Source organism: Coenobita brevimanus, chromosome 51, assembly GCF_032717465.1.
Source record: "Coenobita brevimanus isolate Jiangsu-jjx chromosome 51, ASM3271746v2, whole genome shotgun sequence".
Taxonomy (NCBI): domain Eukaryota; kingdom Metazoa; phylum Arthropoda; class Malacostraca; order Decapoda; family Coenobitidae; genus Coenobita; species Coenobita brevimanus.
Window position 1 is genome coordinate 41963477 of NC_137004.1, and position 20085 is coordinate 41983561.

Sequence of the window (20085 nt, forward strand, 5' to 3'; positions counted from 1 at the left end):
ATATCCAATGTTTATACAGAATTTCAAATGCTTCTACCAATTCCAGACTTACAACGGGAGTCATTCATTGCCAAAGGTTTGTTGAAATCCCTCTGTCTTCTTTTATCATTATTTTTATTAACTATTGCGAGAGATTAATATCGCTGCTACAATATTGGAGACGCGTATTGATGAAATGAAATATATATATAAAAGCATTTAATTCGTAGCATGGCGCCGGAGAAAAGTGAGGAGTGTTTTTTGCGTTTGGCGCTGAATTCCGGCAGATTCGCGTTTGTTGATCTCTGTCGATAAAATGATATTGTGGAATTGTGAGGGTGGGAATATGATTTTATTGGTGCTCCTTAACAACCTCGCACCTGTGACTTATTCTCAGGTAATAAAATGTATGGTGTTAGCTGATGTATAGTGGTATGTGATGTAATGTTTGAGTGGAAATTGGAATATAAAAATAATGTTGAAAAGAGTTGTTCCTTCAAGAAAAGAGAGCTTTAAGGTCTTTGAATCTAACGAAGACCTTCTTATTTTTTATCTTTTATTTATTTATTTATTTATGTATTTATTTCGTGTTGCTTGAAGGGGTTAAGTCGGCCATATTTGTGTGTGTGTGTGTGTGTGTGTGTGTGTGTGTGTGTGTGTGTGTGTGTGTGTGTGTGTGTGTGTGTGTTGCTACGAAATGACTTTACATAACCTAGGACAGGCTTCTCGTATGGAACGGGTTTATAAAGGCTGTATCTAACCCCTCCAATAATAATAATAATAATAGTAATAATAATAATAATAATAATGAATGTCTCCTTAGTTTAATAAAAGTGTTTGGAATTTGCAAGATGAGACTCTAAGAAAAAATATTTGTCACCAGGTTCAAAGGGTCTCTACATTAACACCTGCATTCCTTATCACCCATTCCTAATCTATTTATTTTGTTTATACACCTTGCGGCCCTCTTCCGCGTGACATAAATCCTTCCAATATCGCCAGACTCTTCATAGGTAACGTACAAAAGGATATTAACCAGCCATACCCAAAAATAAATCGCTAAGGAAATGGTGTTAGGGAGCTACATAACCGACGAGTACCGAAATAAACCCACAAACTGCCATATTTGTAAAGACACAAGTTTAAACACGTGTTAATATACATACGGAAGCACAGTAGATAATATACATACATACATACATACGTTTGACCTTACATGCAGCAGTGGGGCGAGTGAGGTGAAGTGTGTATGTGAGGTGATGTAGTGTTGCAATCAGATGACCCAGTGTTGCATTACAGTGGTGTGCAGGATACAGTTACAGAGCCGCAGCTGGCTTAGTAACGTCAACGAACACGGCTGGGTTTTAATCTTTCATGTATGTATGTATTTATTTATTATTTACCCTTAAGAGTGACAGTTGTATATGAGGGAAAAATATTGTGATGCTTTTATTGTACCTCGTAGGCTGTTACGAAAGATATCAGTGTTGATTTGTTTTTGCATTACGTACACTAGAAAGTTCAAAGTTCAGTAGTACGCCACTTTGGTAATATTAGCAAGGTGGTGATGTGCAATACTTACCAGGGTTCTGCGACTCTTAGCTGAATAAAAATTGCCTGGTGTTAGCTGGAATACAAAGCTAGAGTTAGTACAGCTATAGAGGGGTAATGATGATTTAATTCCAGGCTCTTGCCTCACTCTCAGCTGAAGAAAATCGTCTGGAGATGTGTCACCCATGAGAGTGTTAGAACGTACAAAAACCATGGAGAGTTAACCAACATTATATTCATACCTTCTCCTGACGATTTCATTCAGATGACGGTAGATTTTCACATCTTAAAATGTGAGAGATCTAATTTAATCTGATTTGTCTAGTAGCAGGAAAAATAAAAAGATCACTCGGAGTTATGTGGTTTATTTTTGATGCGCCAGGAATGGGTGCTGGTTGGCATTCTAATATAAGAATTAATATCACCCTGTATTCAGCTTTTGTGGGTTATTAGTCAGTGTCTTTTATCACATGAACCTGTAATGAATGTGGATCTAACTTCTGATATGCAAATGAGCAGAAACAACAAGCACACTTTCCCGCAATCGTGACAAGGGACAGGGCTAGAGTTGATGCATTTTTGATTCACAGGACACTGAATTATTGTCCACGATGCATTCCTTATGGTGCGGGTGTGTATGAAGCGCTTAGCAGGGTTTTTGGCCTCGTATGCGACGTGTTAGTGAGAATTGCAGCTGTCTAGTGGTGTAACATTTGGTATATGCAATGTTATTTTTTCTCGTGTATGTGAGAAGTTGGTGAGAGCTGCAACAGGTCGGCGTGTAATGTTTATGTGATATGCAGTGTTCTTATGTAATGTTTATGTGAGATGCGTTGCTCATATTTTCGCTCTTGTATGTGATGTCTTTGTCAGAACTTCAACAGAATTTAATGTTTATGTGAGATGCAATGTTCTTATCCAGTGTTTATGTTCTTAATGTTTATCTGGCTATCTATCTAGACGCCTTAATCCCGTAAGGGGTGGCCACAAACAAATCGCCTCCATGTCGCCTCGTTATGTTTATGCGAGATGTAATGTTCTGTCACTAGGACATGTCACACGCCCACGCCACAGATGTGTTTATATAATTTTCCTTTTCAGGGGTTGATGTAGTGTTTATGTAATGTTCTGTGTGTGTTATGGATTTTATTTTCCAGGATGTTTAATCGTCTGTTATTGTACTGGGTATACTTAGATTGCATAATATTGAAAACAGGAGTATAAGACTTAGTGGAGTAATGTGTGTGTGTGTGTGTGTGTGTGTGTGTGTGTGTGTGTGTGTGTGTGTGAGGAGAGGGGTTGCAGTGAATGAAAGTGTGTGTTTCCAGCATGTTGAGAATCAGGAAGAGAGGGGAGAGGAGGGTAGGATTGCAGTGTGTGTTGCAGAGTGGTGTTGAGACGGGAGGGGTGTTGCATAGGTGTTGCATTGTATATAAATGTTGCCGTGTGTTGCAGCGTGGTGTGGAGGCGTCAAGATATCGTCGGCGTGGCCCCAGGGCGGGTCGGCCCCGCCCACCCCCGTCCCGCCCGTCCACCTGGCGCCTCTGCCCCTCACCACCACCCACAAGGACATGGACGTGAGTACCATAACCTCTGTTTCAATTCATGTTCCTCCTCCTTTCTGTTTTACACACACACACACACACACACACACACACACACACACACACACACACACACACACACACAAGATAGGTTATGTTTTGCCAAGAATTTTACTCTTCCACAACCATTATTGATTACTGCACGTATTGCACAATCCTACAATCAGCTCCCATTCGTAAATAACGTTTGTTGTTGCCAGGAGAAAATGGAGAGGTTGGTGCAAAAACTTTTCATCTCCCTTTTTCTTCCACCTACAGAAACATATTTTGTATTTTCTAAGTTCAGTTTGATCTAAATTTACCATCTCTCCTTAAATACTGAGTTGTAACGAGAGATTGACGCTAGAATATGATGTTAGGAGCGAAGGGTTACGGAAAGATTTTGGAGCTGTAGTACTGTCTTTATTCTGGCTCAGAGTTAGTGAAGTAAGCAACAAAAGAACGAGAATCTTGGCCAAGTTAGAATGAATAAACTATAGTTGCTCTGCGGAAGTAATCCTAGGAGACTTTATGGTACCTTTTCGTCAGAGATTTATATGACATGATTCACATTTTTTTTCATGTTGGTCTCTTTGATGTCGACAAGAGATTGCACGTTAAAAATATATATAGCCACTGTATATGCATTTGCGGGGGCCGGAGAGGAGCGCCTTCATGTGGTGGCACTGATGTAACAGTGCGAGTTCGTGCACTGTCCGGTTATACAAGCATCCCTCATCGTCCCCAACCCCCGGAAGGAGGATGGTGAACTGCAGGAGGAAGCCATCTTAAGTCTACAGTCCACGGGGTTCACGCTTCAGGTGAGCCTTGGACTACGATTCCTACTACGACTACTACTACTGCCACTACTACGACTACTACTTCGACTGCTTCTGCTGCTGCTATATATGCATTTGCGAATTTTACACGATTAGCACCACCAGTTGTGTGGAAAAAAAACTGAATTATTTTGGAATACGTTCTTTGAAAATATTTGCTCGTATAGTAATTGTAATCAACCCCATACCCATCAGAAACGTGAACCCAGTAGACTGCAGGCTGAAGTTGCCTTTATTTTGCAGTCCACCATCCTCCACACGGAAGGGAGGGAGGGAGTTGAGGGACGTTTGCATAGTCGGGCAGATACGTTCTCAGTTAAATTGGTGCCACCACGTGAAGGCGTACCCCTCCACTGTACTTTGGTAATACACTGTTATACACTGCCGCTGACCATATAGCTGTGCTTTCCCTTTTGTTGTGGACGATACGAGCCAAGATGGAATTGAATGGATCTATAAATACCTGTGTGTGTGTGTGTGTGTGTGTGTGTGTGAGAGAGAGAGAGAGAGAGAGAGAGAGAGAGATACTAATCCCTCTGTTTCACTAGCTACCCTAATGGAGCATAATATTACTCTCATGCAAACATACGTCGTGTGTGATTTTTGAAGGACCTTCATAAACTCACTACCACCTCCCCCGTGATGATTTATTTTGTACATTTCTCTTAGATAAATAGGAGGAGGAGGGGGAAGAGCCAGGTGGAGGGAAAAAAGGAAGGCAGGTTGAGGAAGGTGGGAGGCAGGGGGAGGAGAGAAAGAGAGAATGGGGGAGAGAGATGGAGGAGAGGAGGGACGGCGGTGGTGGAGGAGGGAGGAAGAAACAGGTGAAGGAAGGGAGGCAGACTAGGGGGGACAGAAACGGAGGGAGGATGGCAGAGAGAGGGATGAAGGGAGGGAGATAAGTGGATTGAGAAGGGAGGGAGGTAGACTGGTGTAGGGAGTGGGAGGAAGTGAGGAAGGCGGGTAGAAGAGAGAAGAAGGGAGAGACATAGGTGGAGGAGGAGGTATGGAAGGAGGCAGGTGAAGCAGGACGGGAGGTAAGTGTAGGGAGGGAGGGGGAGATGACTGAGGAAGGCTGGAAGATGTGTGTGTGTGTGTGTGTGTGTGTGTGTGTGTGTGTGTGTGTGTGTGAGAGAGAGAGAGAGAGAGAGAGAGAGAGAGAGAGTCATGTAGGGAGAGGGAGAAAGAGAGGAAGTGAGGGAGATAGGGGGGAAGGAAAGAAGAGAGAGAGAGTGAAGAAAGGAGAAATAAGGGAAAGAGGAAAGAAGGAAGGGAGGAAATGAGGTAGTGAGGAAAGGAGAAGGAAGGGAGCGAGGGAAGGAGTGAGGAAAGGAGAAGGGAGAGAGAGGAGGGAGTGAGAGAGGAAGCAAGGGTGAGAGGGAGTAGTGAGGGAGGAAGCGGTGGTCAGTGGCGGATGGGCACGAGGGAGATCGATGACCCAAATGACTTTTTCATGAACAAGCTCCTCCGTCAGGCGTCGACACCTGGCCTTGGCACCCCCCCACAACCCCACCCCTGTCATCCCCACCCCTGCCTTTCCCCCGTGCCACCCCCAGTCCCTTGTCAACCCCCCCCCTGCCACCCCACCCCTGCCACGCCATCTCTCTACACCTCATTGTTGTCCCTGTTACACATCTCCGTTACATCCTTCTGTCCGACGCTGTCCATTACCTTCCCTGCTAACCCCCCTGTCAACACTGTTACCCCTGCCCCCCCATTCTCTCTCTCTCTCTCTCTCTCTCTCTCTCTCTTCTTGTAATTTTCGCTCCCAAAAGGCGTAATCGTAGTGAAAAACGAATTACGCGAATTACCGTAATATTTACACCGGAATACTAACAGTAAAAGTAAGAGTGTGTGTGTGTGGTAATCATTTCCTCGTATCACATGTAATATTTTCAATCCACTATTTATTATTCATTCATTATTCATCCTTCTTCTCCCACCTGCATTATTTATTCATCCTCCGCGGCGTGGAATCTCCATAATGGATCTTGTTCTCGCTGGGTAGGGAGATTTCCTAACACCTCCCACTTGACGGTTTACTTTTGCTTATTATGCCTGAATAATACTCCACTTGTCGATTTATTTTGGCTGTTATGCCTTAAAATCCTCTGCTAGGCGATTTGTTTTGCCTGTTAACCTTAAAAATCTTCTACTTGGCGATTTATTTGGCCTATTATGCTATACAAATCCTCTGCTTGACGATTTATTTTGCCTTTTATGCCTTAAAATTCTCTGCTTGGCGATTTGTTTTGCCTATTATGCCTTAAAATCCTCTACTTGGCGATTTATTTTGCTTGTTATGCCTTAAAATCCTCTACTTGGCGATTTATTTTGGCAATTATGCCTTAAAATCCTCTTTGGCGATTTATTTTGGCTATTATGCCTTAAAATCCACTGCTTGGCGATTTATTATTTCTGTTATGCATTAAGATCCTTTTTGTATGGTACACGTAAATCCCCAGTACTCGTTAATGGTGCAGGTTGTTTCAGATTAACACTTAAGTTGTTATAAATCACCTTGCTGAATGGAATCGTTCTCGCATCAGCTGTAGTAAAGGATATGAATAATTTCTGTCTCCTGTGACTCTGCTAGTAGAAATAAAACCGTCTGATGTAAGCGGGAATAAGATCATAAAGAAATCACGTGAGTTAGAGAGAATTTTCACATAAAATAGAAGGCAAAGACGACCATGAGACGTAAAGGATAGAAATAACTCGCAGGAGAATATTGAGCTGAAGAATAAATCGGTAAGAGTGATTTGCCACGAAATCCGCAGCGCCAGACGACAAGACTGAGCATATTTTTTTTTTTTCTCCCCGAGGCTGACCAGGTGTGAAAGGTCAGGTCGGGATCGTGGCAATGAGTGTGTGTGTGTGTGTGTGTGTGTGTGTGTGTGTGTGTGTGTGTGTGTCGGTGCGGTTGTATATTGAAGGGGATACGAGAGCGTAGTGTGCCCCCCCCACCACGCCCCCCTCTTGCCCCCTGACACACACATGCCCCTTCCCTCCCCTCCCCCCACGCACACACAGGACTGGCGCACTCTTGATGTAACCACTCATATGCACGCGCGCGCACACACCCATGCACAATTGGACTGGTTGATTCTTGCACAGCTACTCGGTCCGCATGCGCACACACACACACACACACACACACACACACACACACACACACACACACACACACACACACACACACACACACACACACACACACACACACACACAGGTAAAGGCGTTCTCTTGAATACGTACACACACTCACAGGGTCGGTCTCACTCTTACACACGCGCACTAATGAACTTTGAAGAATACAAGCGCTCGCACACTGACGATGAGAGAGAGAGAGAGAGAGAGAGAGAGAGAGATGTTGACAAGCGATGAAATGGAGAGGAAGAAGAGTGTACAGTATTGGAAAGAGTTTTTTTTTTTTCTTTTTTCTTTTTTTTTCTAGAGGAAGTGGAGGAGGAGGATATTGTGGGAGGAGAGATTGAGCGAAGAGTAAGGAGGAAGAGAAAGGTTACGACGATAAAAAACTGGATGAAGAAAAGAGAAACTAATGTAAGAATAACAGAAGAAAAAGAGAAGACAGAAAAATAGGACGGCGATAGAACGAAGAGAGAGAGAGAGAGAAATAAGAACAGAACCGCCGAGAGAGAGAGAGAGAGAGAGAAAGTCAATTTTTCCCCTCTCTCTTCACCAGGCAAGTCTAGGGTTTCTACGGAGATTACTGAGTTGTCTGAAGGAGTCATAGTGGGTTAGGGATGGAGGGGTTGAGGAGGAGAGGAGGGATGGGATGGAGAGGTTGAGGAAGAGGGGGAGAAGGGATGGAGGGGTTGAGGAGGAGAGGAGGGATGGGATGGAGGGGTTGAGGAAGAGGGGGAGAAGGGATGGAGGGGTTGAGGAGGAGGGGAGAGGAGTAGAGGGAGGTGGCATAAGGACGGATGGGTTGAAAAGGAACGAAAGCAGGGATGAGTTAAGGAGAATGGGGATGGGGGTGTGGAAGGTGGGGATGGGACTTGGGAGGTGAAGAATGGGGTTGAGAAGAGGGGGATGATGGGGTTGAGAAAGGATGATGAGTCTGAGGAGGTTATGGGGGCAGGGGAATGGGGTTACGAGGGAATACAAAGGAGTTCAAAGGAAAACAAATAGTAACGAGGCGATTGGTGCTGTCTATAATGTACAGAAAAGTCTATGGCTTGTATTCTCATCGGTTATGGAAGCTTCCTAATTCCTCTTTCTTACCGATTTATTTTTGGATGCGGTTGATGAATGCTATTTTTGAATATGGTGATATTAATATGATTTAAAGTGGAGGACGGCACAGTGTAATAAGCAGTATAAATGGCTCAGGATTCTCTCTCTCTCTCTCTCTCTCTCTCGTGTGTGTGTGTGTGTGTGTGTGTTTGAGAGAGAGAGAGAGAGAGAGAGAGAGAGAGAGAGAGAGAGAGAGAGAGAGAGCGCCAATGAGTGAGGGCAGGGCAGTGTGGGAGTCCGGCTCGAGTGCTGGGTTATTAGTAGTAACAGGAGACGAGGCAGACTGGGGCTTCCCCCCCCCCTCTCTCTCTCTCTCTCTCTCTCTCTCTCTCTCTCTCTCTCTCTCTCTCTCTCTCCCCTTCCCTTGGCCTCATTCATCATCTCTCGTCTTCAGATCATTTTCACTCCCTGTTTTATCTGATCACTCTCCTTCCCTCCCTCCTTCACAGTCTCCCTCTTCCTCCCTAATTCTTCTTCCTTACCTGTCTTTCTCCTTTCCTCCTCACATTCCCTTCCTCCCCCAATCTCACACCTTCCGCTTTCTCAGTCTCCTTCTCCTTACTCAGTCCTCGCCACTCTTTCATTTTCCATCCCAGATTCGTTTCTATGTCATTTTTACCACAGTAATTTTCCTCCTTCCTCGCCATCATCTTTTCCCATCAATTGGCATACCCTCAATAAATCCTTAATTTTTTCTCGTAATCTCCCCCCCCCCTCCCCACCTCTCACTCCCACAAATCTCTCCCTCGCTCGCCATCAATTAAGCAAAAATATAAGAAAAAAGATTTGTAATTATCAGTCCTTTTGCACCCTTAATGTGACAGAAAAATTATCACCCCCTTTTTTTCCTGGCAGCCTAGAGAGAGAGAGAGAGAGAGAGAGAGAGAGAGAGAGAGAGAAAATTACTGATTATATCGCGAATTCGTTGCCTTCTAATTTTCCTGTGTTTTACTGGACAGGTAACGATGGCTTAGGCTTTTGTCTTTATTTTTCTCCTGCTTTATTGTCGTTCTTTATTCTGTTATATTTTTATGTAATTCTCTCATGAATTGTTAATATCTATGAACTGATTTTACTGGCAGGCAAAGAGAGACAGTTTCCTTTATACTATATTGATGTGAGTGATTGAAATACTTCCCTGTCATCATCATCATCATCATCATCATCATCATCATCATCATCATCATCATGCACAAGATGGAACGTGTAAATTGAAAAAAGATGAACGGAAAGAAAGGGAAGGGACAGGGGTCAAGAGACGTAAAGAGCAGGTAAATAGAAAGAAAAGCGTGAAAAGACTGTGGAATGGGAAGAAGGTGAAGAAGGAAAGGTGAAACGATGTCATGGAGAATTGCTACATAAGAAAGAGAAGGAAGACTGACAAGGGAGGAGGGAACAGGAGACAGGAGAAGGAGGGAAGGAAACGGAAAGAGATCAGGAAAATGTTGGTTCCAGAAACGCTGTTAAGGAGAAGGGACGTCTAGATTTAGAAAAGCAAAAGTATATTAACGTTAAAACACAACAGAAACAGAAAAAAGAAAGTGTTATGATTATAGAGTCGTGGCAATAAATAAAGAGGTATGGAATAGAGGAGACAAGCGTGAAATGGGAGAAATCATCAAACGACGTAAGATAACGAAGACAAATGAAAGGGAGAAAGGGGACAGAGAGAGAGAGAGAGAGAGGTGACCACGCTTGGAGTAATCCGGAGCGAGAGTGAGTGAGACAGAGAGAGGAGGGAGAGTGATCGATATGCAAGGTCACAATGTTACCGTCACACACACACCATGTCCTCCAAGTCAGCTCCGGGGGCGAGGAGAGGGGGACGAGGAGGGGTCGAGTGTGTGTGTGTGTGTGGTGCGAGTCATACCAGGAATACGGTATTGTGGATCACCGCTACACCATCCTGTGAAATAAACCTAGCATAAACGCAGTGTAGTAAGGTGTGGAGCGAGGCGGATCCGTTGTGTCGTGGAGGGTGTAGCGGTGAATATGTGGGGGGATGGCGTGTTGTGGGGTCTGGTGTTGTGTTGTGGTGTAGGAAGGGTGTGTTTGCTTCGATCTGAGTGCTGTTAGGTGCGTGAATCGTGCCTGAAGTGTAGTGCCCGAGTGCTAAATGTGGATTATATATGATTTTTAGGTGAAGACGTGTGTGCCAAATGGTGTGTTGTCATGTAACTGGAGCTGGTGATGTGCTGTATTGTGATGTTGTGTGGAGGTGTGTATGTACAGTTCGATATGACTGCTGTTAATGTGTGAATCGTGCTTGAAGTCTAGTACTGAAAGTGTGCTACGTATGATTTTTGGTGAAAATATGTGAGGAGGTTAGCGTGTTGTGCTTTGGGTGGTGGTGGTGGTGATGATGGTGGTGCGCTCGTGTGGTGTGGATGCGTACGTTTTGTTCTCGGTGGTGTTAGGGTGTGGGTGGCACCTGAAATCTAGTGCTTTAGTGCTGGTGTCGAGTGAGTATGTATGTTTTTTTTTGGCAGGTGCACGATCTGTATTTAGGTATGTGTTTGGCAAAGACAGTCTGCTCATATGTGGAAGGGTATTGGAAGTCTAGAGATAATACATACTAAGCAGAGAAAGGTGTTGATGAAGATAACGGAATACGAGGGGCACATGCATGCCACTGGACAGCACATATACGCAGTAAGTTGTGGTAAAGTCAAGTGAGGGATATCGACATAACCTTCTGGCTTTTTCTCCCTACTCATTAACGTTCAATTTTCTCATGATAGGGACGGCTTCAGGTGGCGGTACCGATGTAACTTGCTGGTCCACTGCCTGGTTGTACAAACGTCTCCCACATCCCTCCTTACTACCCAAATATAGTAGACTGAAGGAGGGACAGTTTTAGCCTGCTGTCCACTGGGTTCACGTTTAGCCTGGGGATGCAACTACGATAACCTACTCTCCCTCACATGCTGTAGATTAAGAGCAAATTCTCTCATGTTGGCTACTTTGTGTCACCGTTGTTTAAATTCATCCTAGCGTAATTATCACTATGTTCATACTGGGATTTACGTTTACACACGAATGGGGATATTTAATGAATGAAATGGATTTAAAGCAGAGTTTCATAATTGGAAAGTCGGTGTGATAGGGGGGAAAAAAAGTGTGACTCATACAGCTTGTGCCAAAAAAGAAAGAAGCATATTACCAAGACGGGATATAAGACGCTCGGGCACAGCCTCAAGAGAGACAAAATTAAAAAGTGTTTGCTGGTCTCCCTTCCCTCCCTCCCTCTCCCCAATCTGATCTCCTGAATTACTACACACGCGTGCTCGTACTACCTCTGCACGCGCGCGCGAGCGAACACACACACACACACACACACACACACACACACACAATACAAGCTGACCACTCTCACAAGGGGGTGGGGGGCGAGGGACGTCGTGTCTGTGTATACTGGGGGAAGGTTGGGGAATTCGTGTGTGTGTGTGTGTGTGTGTGTGTGTGTAGTTGGTGGTGAATGGGGAGTGAAGTAACAGAGAGAGGGGAGGGGGGAGTGTGTTTGAGGAAGCGTGTGTAAATGGCCGGAGGAGGAGGAGGAGATGTTCAGATAGGTTGGGAGATGGTTACACTGTGTGTGTGTGTGTGTGTGTGTGTGTGTGTGTGTGTGTGTGTGTGTGTACGCGCGCTGTTGAGGTTATTTAACACAACAACTGCCCACACTGGAGTCACCACACACTCAACTTGACAGGGATTTCGAGTCTCTTGTTTTCTCTTTCAAGATCTTAACTTTTTCGGGCTGTCGGTGAGAGACGAAGGAAATACATCATTGTTCATCCTCTTGTATCTTGTTTTTTTCTCGCTTTTTTTTTTTCACTTTTTTCAGGGACTGACAACTTGAGCAGGGCATTTGTGTGCTTCCCAGAGGAGTGATTTTGGTCGTGTGGTAGAGACAGTGTTGCTTTGAAAATGTATTTTTTATTATTATTATCATTAGTATTATTATTAGTAGTAGTAGTATTGTTGTTGTTGTTGTTGTTGTTATTATTATTATTATGATTATTATTATGATTATTATTACTATTATTATGAAGGAGCTAGTGAAGGCTTTACGTAACATCTTTAGTTCAAAATATTTTCTAGTGTGCATAACACGTTTGTTGAGACTTAGAGAAACCAATAGTCTTTTTTACTTTTCAGAATAAAGTAAGATTCAGTCATTGATTTTCAGATTACGTGATTTGGTAACAGATTTGTAATTATATAGGTTGTAATTGGATAGGTTGATACTGGTATGTGAGGGAGGGGGGAGTGAGTTGGGGGGATAGCAGTCAAATTGTGGGTGACAGCGACTTGGAGGCGTTTTGTCTGCGGCCACCCTTTGCATGATTAGGGCGTCGGGCTATAGATAGATAGATAGATATATGAATAGATATTGGCTAATAATGAAGTGTTTTTACATGGACTCCCATAACTCACTCTTGGCTCTGGGAAATTATTTGATTTAGACTGAAATTAAGAACTTAAATAGCCCTGTACGAGACTCTGGAACCTTGTGTGTTGCGAGGACGGTGCAGTGTGCTGGTGTGGGCGTGGGAGTGGGAGTAGGAAAGGAGTAAAGTGATGCAGGGTAGTGTGGTGGTACCTTACCTGTGGCGGGGAATGATAGACAATTTTTATTCAACTTAAAGAAACCCCTCAGTTGTGAGAGAACCCCCTGAATGGTGAAAGGGGTTAGTGAAGGCTGTATCTAACCCCTCCAGTTCGATAAGCCAGTCCTGGGCTGCATAAAATCGTCTGGAGGTCGCTAGAATGATAATTAGACGATTTTTATTCAACGTAGAGAACCCCTTAGTAAGCCAGTCCCACGCTCAGTGAAATCGTCCGTAGGGAGCACGATTCAAAAACAGCAAATTCGTCAAAATCGTCGTGGCGAGTGAAAGGGGTTTGAGAATTTCATGGCGGTCGTGCATATTTCACGAAGTTGTACGTCGGGGCATCGAAAGTTTAATTCAGTGGCTTGTTCTTTAATACTCGCGTCTCGTAGTGGACTTAGAACACGAGGTTTGGTTCCTGAAAAGAAAAGAAAAGAACGAAGAAAGAAAATGAATGCTCTGGCTAAAATCAAGAGAGGTAGAGCTTTACTGATATTTTTTTCGTCGTCATCATCATCATCATCATCCCATCATCATCATCATTACTTTATCTTCCTCCTCCCCATCATCATCATCATCATCATCCCATCATCATCATCATTGCTTTATCTACCTCCTCCCCATCATCATCATCATCATCATCCCATCATCATCATCATCATTAATTTATCTTCCTCCTCCCCATCATCATCATCATCATCATCATCATCATCCCATCATCATCATCATTATTTTATCTTCCTCCTCCCCATCATCATCATCATCATCATCCAGACTTTTCCACCTAAGCATCGAGTGAAATGGAATATATGGTTGACCCCTTTAACAGGAGAACATATATATATATTTTTTCAAACTCAGATTAATTTATTCAGATTTGGAGAGACTTTACCTGGAGGAGCTGGAGATAACTTTAATTAACCAGTGTCTTCTCGTAAGCTGATAAAAATTGCCTAATAGATGTAAAATAAAATAAACATCCCCCAAATAGATAAATGTCCCCGTATTGAATGGGGTTAATACTTGTGGATTTACAAAGAAGGCTTGGATAGAGAATGTGTGTGTGTGTGTGTGTGTGTGTGTGTGTGTGTGTGTGTGTGTGTGTGTGTGTGGTGGGTACATTTTACAGAGGACGAGTCATAATTAAATTGTCTGAACAGAAAGAATAACCCACAAATCAGAAGCGACCGTAATGATGATGATAATAATGATGATGATGATGAACCGTGAAGGAGGGAAGGAAAAGGTGGTGAGGCATTAAAAAAATATATAAACAATGCTGAGAATTAATGCCAGTGGGGAATCATACATGCATACTTAATGAGCGATTTGCATAAGAAAGGCATGGCAGAGGACGGCTTTGTGATGTTAATTCCCGCAACCTCTGCCCAGGCGCATAAAAACGCTCACTAACTAGACCTCTGCTTACCCCACCCACTAGGCAACACCCAATGCATTTACGGTAGAGGCGGGGATGGTACGCCTACATGTGGTGGCACGGATATAATTGGGCGGCATCTCTACCCACTTATACAAAGGTGTCTCAGCTCCCTCCCTATCCCCCGAAAGGAGGATGGTGGACTGCAGAAGGGCAACTTGAGTCTGCAGTCCACAGGGTTCACGTCTCTGATAAAGCTGGGGCAACACTTACTATCAATACAGACGAGGCACCAAGGCAGAGTAGATTAGAGTGTCGAAATGTGTAGAAACTTCCTTAATTTGAATTCGATTGCTTTTTTAAATCTTCATATATATATATATATTTGTTTTAACTCGGGCGTCCTTCAGACGATTTTCTTGTCTTTAAATGGATCTCAAGTATTGAAGGGGTAAATGAAGGCTGTCTAACTTTCCAATTTGAGAAGTCCCCTCTTAAGCTAAATATAATCGTCTGGTGTCAAAAATCGTCCGGTTCTGAAGGGATTAGCACTTTCATTACGGTGACGTGTTCTTTATTTGCTTTCTACCTCCAGATGATTTTATTCAGCCTGGGACGGATCTCTTGCATGGAGGGTGTTAGTGAAGGCTGGATCTAACCCCTCCAGTTCGTTCTCATTCATCTTAGGGGAGGCATGTCAAACTGGAACAGTTAGATATAGCCTTCATTAACCTACTCTATTGGGTTCTCATAATTGAATAAAATCCTCTGGTAACACCGAGAGTTAAAGAAAAGTTACCATACTGGAGGGGTTAAATTCCTAGTAGTAGTGTTAGAATCTTCAGAGTATCGCTAAAGTATTGAAGAAGTCAAGTGGCCATCAAAACTTGGTACGATATGTGTAAATATCTCTGTAGTCCCATCCTCATCTGAACGTGAACCCAGTGGACCGCAGGTTGAAACTCTCTCTCCTGCAGTTTACTAGCCTCCTTTCTGAATAGGGAAGTAGTTGAAGGACGTTTGTATAACCAGTCAGTGGAGCTGGCTGGCTATATCGGTGCCACCGCGTGAAGGCGTCCCTCTCTAGCACCAGATTCTTCTAAAAATCTGATTACCAGAAGCGTTACTCTGACGTCCTCATGACCCTGGGCTCTGGCGTCAGCAGGGTGGAGTGTTTGGTCTGCCTTAGTTCACTTACGGCACAACGTCACACCCACTTCATATTATTATTATTATTTTTTTCCATTTTTTTCCATCGTTAGTTTTTATTACTGAACCGGACTCTTACTTTCGTTATGTCACGAACTGAATATGAATACTGTTAAAAGAGTTTGGGGTATATTTTTTAACACCACCACATTATGTCTGGGGGAAATAGGTAGGGATGATGATGATGAAAAGTTTGTAGTCACATATTACGCGTCTGTAGAATGGCCAAGGGGTCACAGTGGTTTGGTGGTACACCGTTGTCACACGAGCTGCTTGTGTCCTAACGTTCGAAACTCATTATATACTTAATTACGCTTGGGCAACGTACTTTTGCAACTTGTCTGTTCATACCGAGTATAATGCAGGCTCTGGAGCCCACAAACATAGACACTACATCACCTCTACTTTGACATGCATTATTCTCACTATAGACACCATTGTCTCATGCATACTTCGCCAGCATGAGAAAAGACTTATTCTGGCAATCACCCTTCCTCTGAGGAGAAGGTCCAACCCTGCAGTGGAACCCAAATGGACTTTCAAGCAAGAGTGGCCAGGATGTATTGTCTGTATTTTTAAGGAGATTTTTACCCAGAAACAAACAAGAGTGCCATGTCCCGGAACGGAGTGAGTGAGGCGGTGTTTTGGGAAGCGCTCTGACCGACTTGATATGTGAACGTGATTTTTTTTTCTCCTGAGAGTGAGTCATAGGGGCAGGAGAGAGTTATGATTCGTCCACCTTAACTTGGCGCAGGTTTTCGTCACTTTTTTCCCCGAAGCTCAGTGACAAGGTAAGAAAATAATAAAGCTTTACATTGTTTTCATAGTACTTTATCTCTTGTTACAGCTAAGCATTATGGAGATATGGCAGTTTTGGGGTCATGTTGAAGTGGACAGAGTATATTGTGGGGGACAGTACAATTGTGTTTATGTGACAACCTTTAGTATACCCCTGCTACTTTCAGATGATTTTATTCAGCTTAGGAATGGCCTCTTGTGTGGAAGGGGTTGGTGAAGGCTGTATCACCCTCCTTCAGTTCAAAAAGCCTCTAATAAGCTGAGTGAAATCGTCTGAAATAAGCAAAAACAACATAAAAAAATACATCTCATTGAAGGGCTTGGACAGTCTCGATATGAATGGAACTTTGTACTGATTCTCCTCTTGTATAACTTTACTAGGAAGGCATAAAGTTTGCAGGCTATTTCATTTTATTAAATTAGAAAGTTACGATTACGGTATTCTTATTCTTGCGTGTGTGTGTGTGTGTGTGTGTGTGTGTGTGTGTGTGTGTGTGTGTGTGTAGGAGTAGTATGGGTGGTGTGCACATTATTTTGGTGCAAGTTGCCGGATACACACACGGCTCTGAACCCACTCGTGACCTTCACACATACTGCCTCTTCACACACACACACACACACACACACACACACAGCACGCATCTTTTAGTACACACATACATGTGGCTGAGGGGGGAGGGGGAGGTAGTTTGATGATCTTGGCACCTTTTTTTGGCTACCTAATCTTCGTATCGCACCTTCCTATTCTCCTTTATGTGATTTATTCATTTCAAAATTCGATGTAGTCTGCCTTAGTAATGTAGAGGAAGATTAAGCAAGATATAATAGGTAAAATAAATCGCTAAGGAATAGACGTCACGGAAATGTATGGACTGGAACAGGTCAGGTTAGGAACGAGGCTGGAAAGTGAGAGACAGGTCATGAACTACACACTTACATTTGGAGTAGTTGACTGCGGCGGACGATTCAGGATTCCAGTGAGAGTGAGCTGGGATTAAGGCATTGAGAGAGAGAGAGAGAGAGAGGTATGAGGCAAGTGAGCAGGAAGGTAGTAGAAGTGGGTGAAATAAAGAAAAGTATGGAGTTTACGTAAAGTGAAGACAGTAGAGGCAGGAGAAAGGCTGGTGGGCTGGGATTTGTGAAGAGAAGAAGGAGACACGTAAGAAATCAGTGTGGTGTAGGTGATAAGGATGTCAGGTGAATTAAAGAAAGTGAAGGAATCATGACGAGTGAGAGGCGATAGAGGGAGAAGAAGGAATGGTTGATGGGGAACTGTGAAGATACTGATAAAAGAAGGAGGGAAGTGAGGGATGATTGTGGTGTTGGTTGAAATAAAGAGAAGGTGGACATAAATTTAGGTTGGAAGACTTCAAGTGGCTGGAAGATGGAGTTGGTAGGGAGATGTGAAGAGATTGTTGCGTGAGAGAGGGACGGCTGTGATACAAATGACGAGGAATGTGGGGTGAAGCGAAGGTAAGGCAGGAATTATCTGGTGAGTGAACGAGAGAGGAAGAAGAGAGAAGGGTCGGCTGAGAATCGAGAAGAGACGGTTGTGATGGGGACAGGGAGACAAGGAACGAGCTTAATGACAGATGATGGCGAAGGATGTTGTATGAGTAAGACAGGAAGGGTGGCTGATTGAAGTAGATTAGGGTATGAGTAAGGGGACGAACGAGGCAAGAGAGGGAAAGGCGAGACGGCAGGCAAGAAGGTAGAAAGGCAGGTAGGTAGACAAGCAGAAAGGCGGAAAGGAAAGCAAGGAGGTAGAAAGGCAAAGTAGTTTTTAGGCAGACTGGGAGGTAGAACGGTAGGTAGACAGTAGGTAGATATGAAAACAGGCTGGAAGATACGTAACCAGAAGGCAGGCAGGGAGGTACATTGGTAGGTAGTCAGATAAGTAGATAGTCAAGGAGGTAGGTAGGCAGGAAGAGGCGGTGAGGGAGATATGTAGGCAGGAAGGCAAGCAGAAAGGCAGGCGGACCGGTAGTAAGGCAAGCAGGGAGGGAGGCAGGAGAGGGGCGAGTATTTACCTGGGAGTGAGGGCGACGGGCGGTACCTGAGGCCACAAGGTGAGTTTATTGATCAAGGCAGCCAGCACCACCACCCGCCCACCCTGCACCGCTCCCCAGGTGGCCACGCCGGGCTACACCTGCCGGGGCAAGGTGTAGGGGAGGCAGGGGAAGGGAAGGGGGATCTTTCTGGAGTAGTGGAAAGGTGTAGGAGGGCAGCAGGAGATGGGAGAGGATCTTTCAATAGTAGGAGGAAGGTAGCGGGGGAGAGGTTTGGTGCAGGGATGGTGGGGAAGATTTGTTGCTTAGGTTCAGAGTAAAGGAGGTGAAAGGTAAGGTACAGGGGAAAATGGGAGGATTTTTATGAAGCAGTAGGAAGGTGTAGGGGTGTAGGAGAGGAGGTAAGGTTTGTTGTAGGGGGAAGCAGGGTCTTCGTGGAGACTTGTTGCTTAGGTGAGAAAGGTAAGATTGAGAGGAAAGTGGGAAGGTTTTTCTGAGTAGGGAGAAGGTGTAGGGGAGCAGGGGTGGGGGTGAGCTTGGTGTAGGGAAGAGCAGGAGGTAGAGAAGACTTGTTGCTTTGGTAAAGAGTAAAGGAAGAGAAAAATAAACAAGGAAGTGGTTGTCTAAGATGCTTGGGGTAAGGAGAAGAATTTTGTAGCTGTAGAAAGTGCGTGTGAGGGTAGGGTAAAGGTAAGGTTTTGTGTAGGGGGAAGTAAGTAGGGGTGGTATTTTGGACTTGTTGCTGAGGAACTGATAAAAAAGGTGGGGAAAGGTAAACAAGAAAGTGGCTGTGTTAAGATGCAGGTAACAGGGGAGGTGGGGACGGGGTAGAATTAGGTACATTAATGGGAGGTATGGGAAATTGAGAGGTAGGTGGGAAAAGAAGGTGATGATGGTGTTGATAGTGAGGATGATGAAGTGCAAAGGGGGAGGGCTTGTAGCAATTACATGCTGTTAGAGACTGGTGGAGTAGTTTTTAGGTACTGGATGGAAAAAAAAAAAAAAAAAAAGAACGTTTAAGTTAGATAAGAGGTGGGAAGGGTATTATTTGGAAAGGAAATTGAAGACGAGTAAGGACAGTGTATCTAAATCAAGCTTAAGGGTGGACGAAAGGAGCAGAGATACGTGAAGAGGCTAAGCTAGGAAATGGCAAGAGGATGCAGTGTTCTTAGATGGAGAGGAAATGGAAGAGAATGGACGAGGGAACCGAAATACAAGGCAATGCTAAAACATGGATAGTAAGACCTGTAATATTCTTAGATGGAGAGGAAATGGAACCGGGCGAGGGAGAGGGATTGGAGAGTGAGTGAGTCAGGTCGAGATTAAGTGTTGAAGGAAGCGAAGGAAGGGAGGAAGGAAAGGGACGAGAGAATGGACAGGAGAGAGAGGGAACTGCAGCGTGTTTGTGTTAGTAAGTGGAAATTGGGCAAGAGGAGAGGGGAGACGACCCATACGTAATAGAAGGGTGGAGAGCAAGAAGGGTTGAGAAATGACAGTGTTGGTAGATGGACGACGCGAGGTAAGAGTAATCACAGTGATGAATAGTGAGAAATTACCTCCTCTTACGGTGACGCTTTTCACTTGACTCTTTGTACAGTGACGTCTTTATTTTTAGATATGGCTGGGTAATATCGTTTTGTACAATATTTATGCAGAGTATGGCTATATTAGAATGTTTCAGGCAACACAGAAGAGAACAGCAAGGTGTAATAAGCTAAAATAAATCGCCTAAGAAGAAGGTTTTGGGAGGATCCATAACCGACCATAGTCATCGCCTTCATTAACCCTTTCACTACAAGGTGGCTGTTCTTTCAAGTCGTCTAGCAGGAGCCAGAATTAATAAGAAAAATGTCTGCAATTTGACGT

General features: G+C 44.1%; 1 protein-coding gene across 1 annotated transcript in view; it reads left to right on the forward strand.

The window, feature by feature from the left end:
- The first annotated feature begins 210 nt into the window (after positions 1 to 210).
- sd (TEA domain transcription factor 1 homolog scalloped) overlaps positions 211 to 20085 on the forward strand; it is a 149447-nt gene continuing 129572 nt past the window's right edge. Inside the window, 2 exon segments of the mRNA XM_080272748.1 lie at positions 211 to 226; positions 2986 to 3107. Of these exon segments, the coding sequence (XP_080128874.1) occupies positions 211 to 226; positions 2986 to 3107 (138 nt within the window).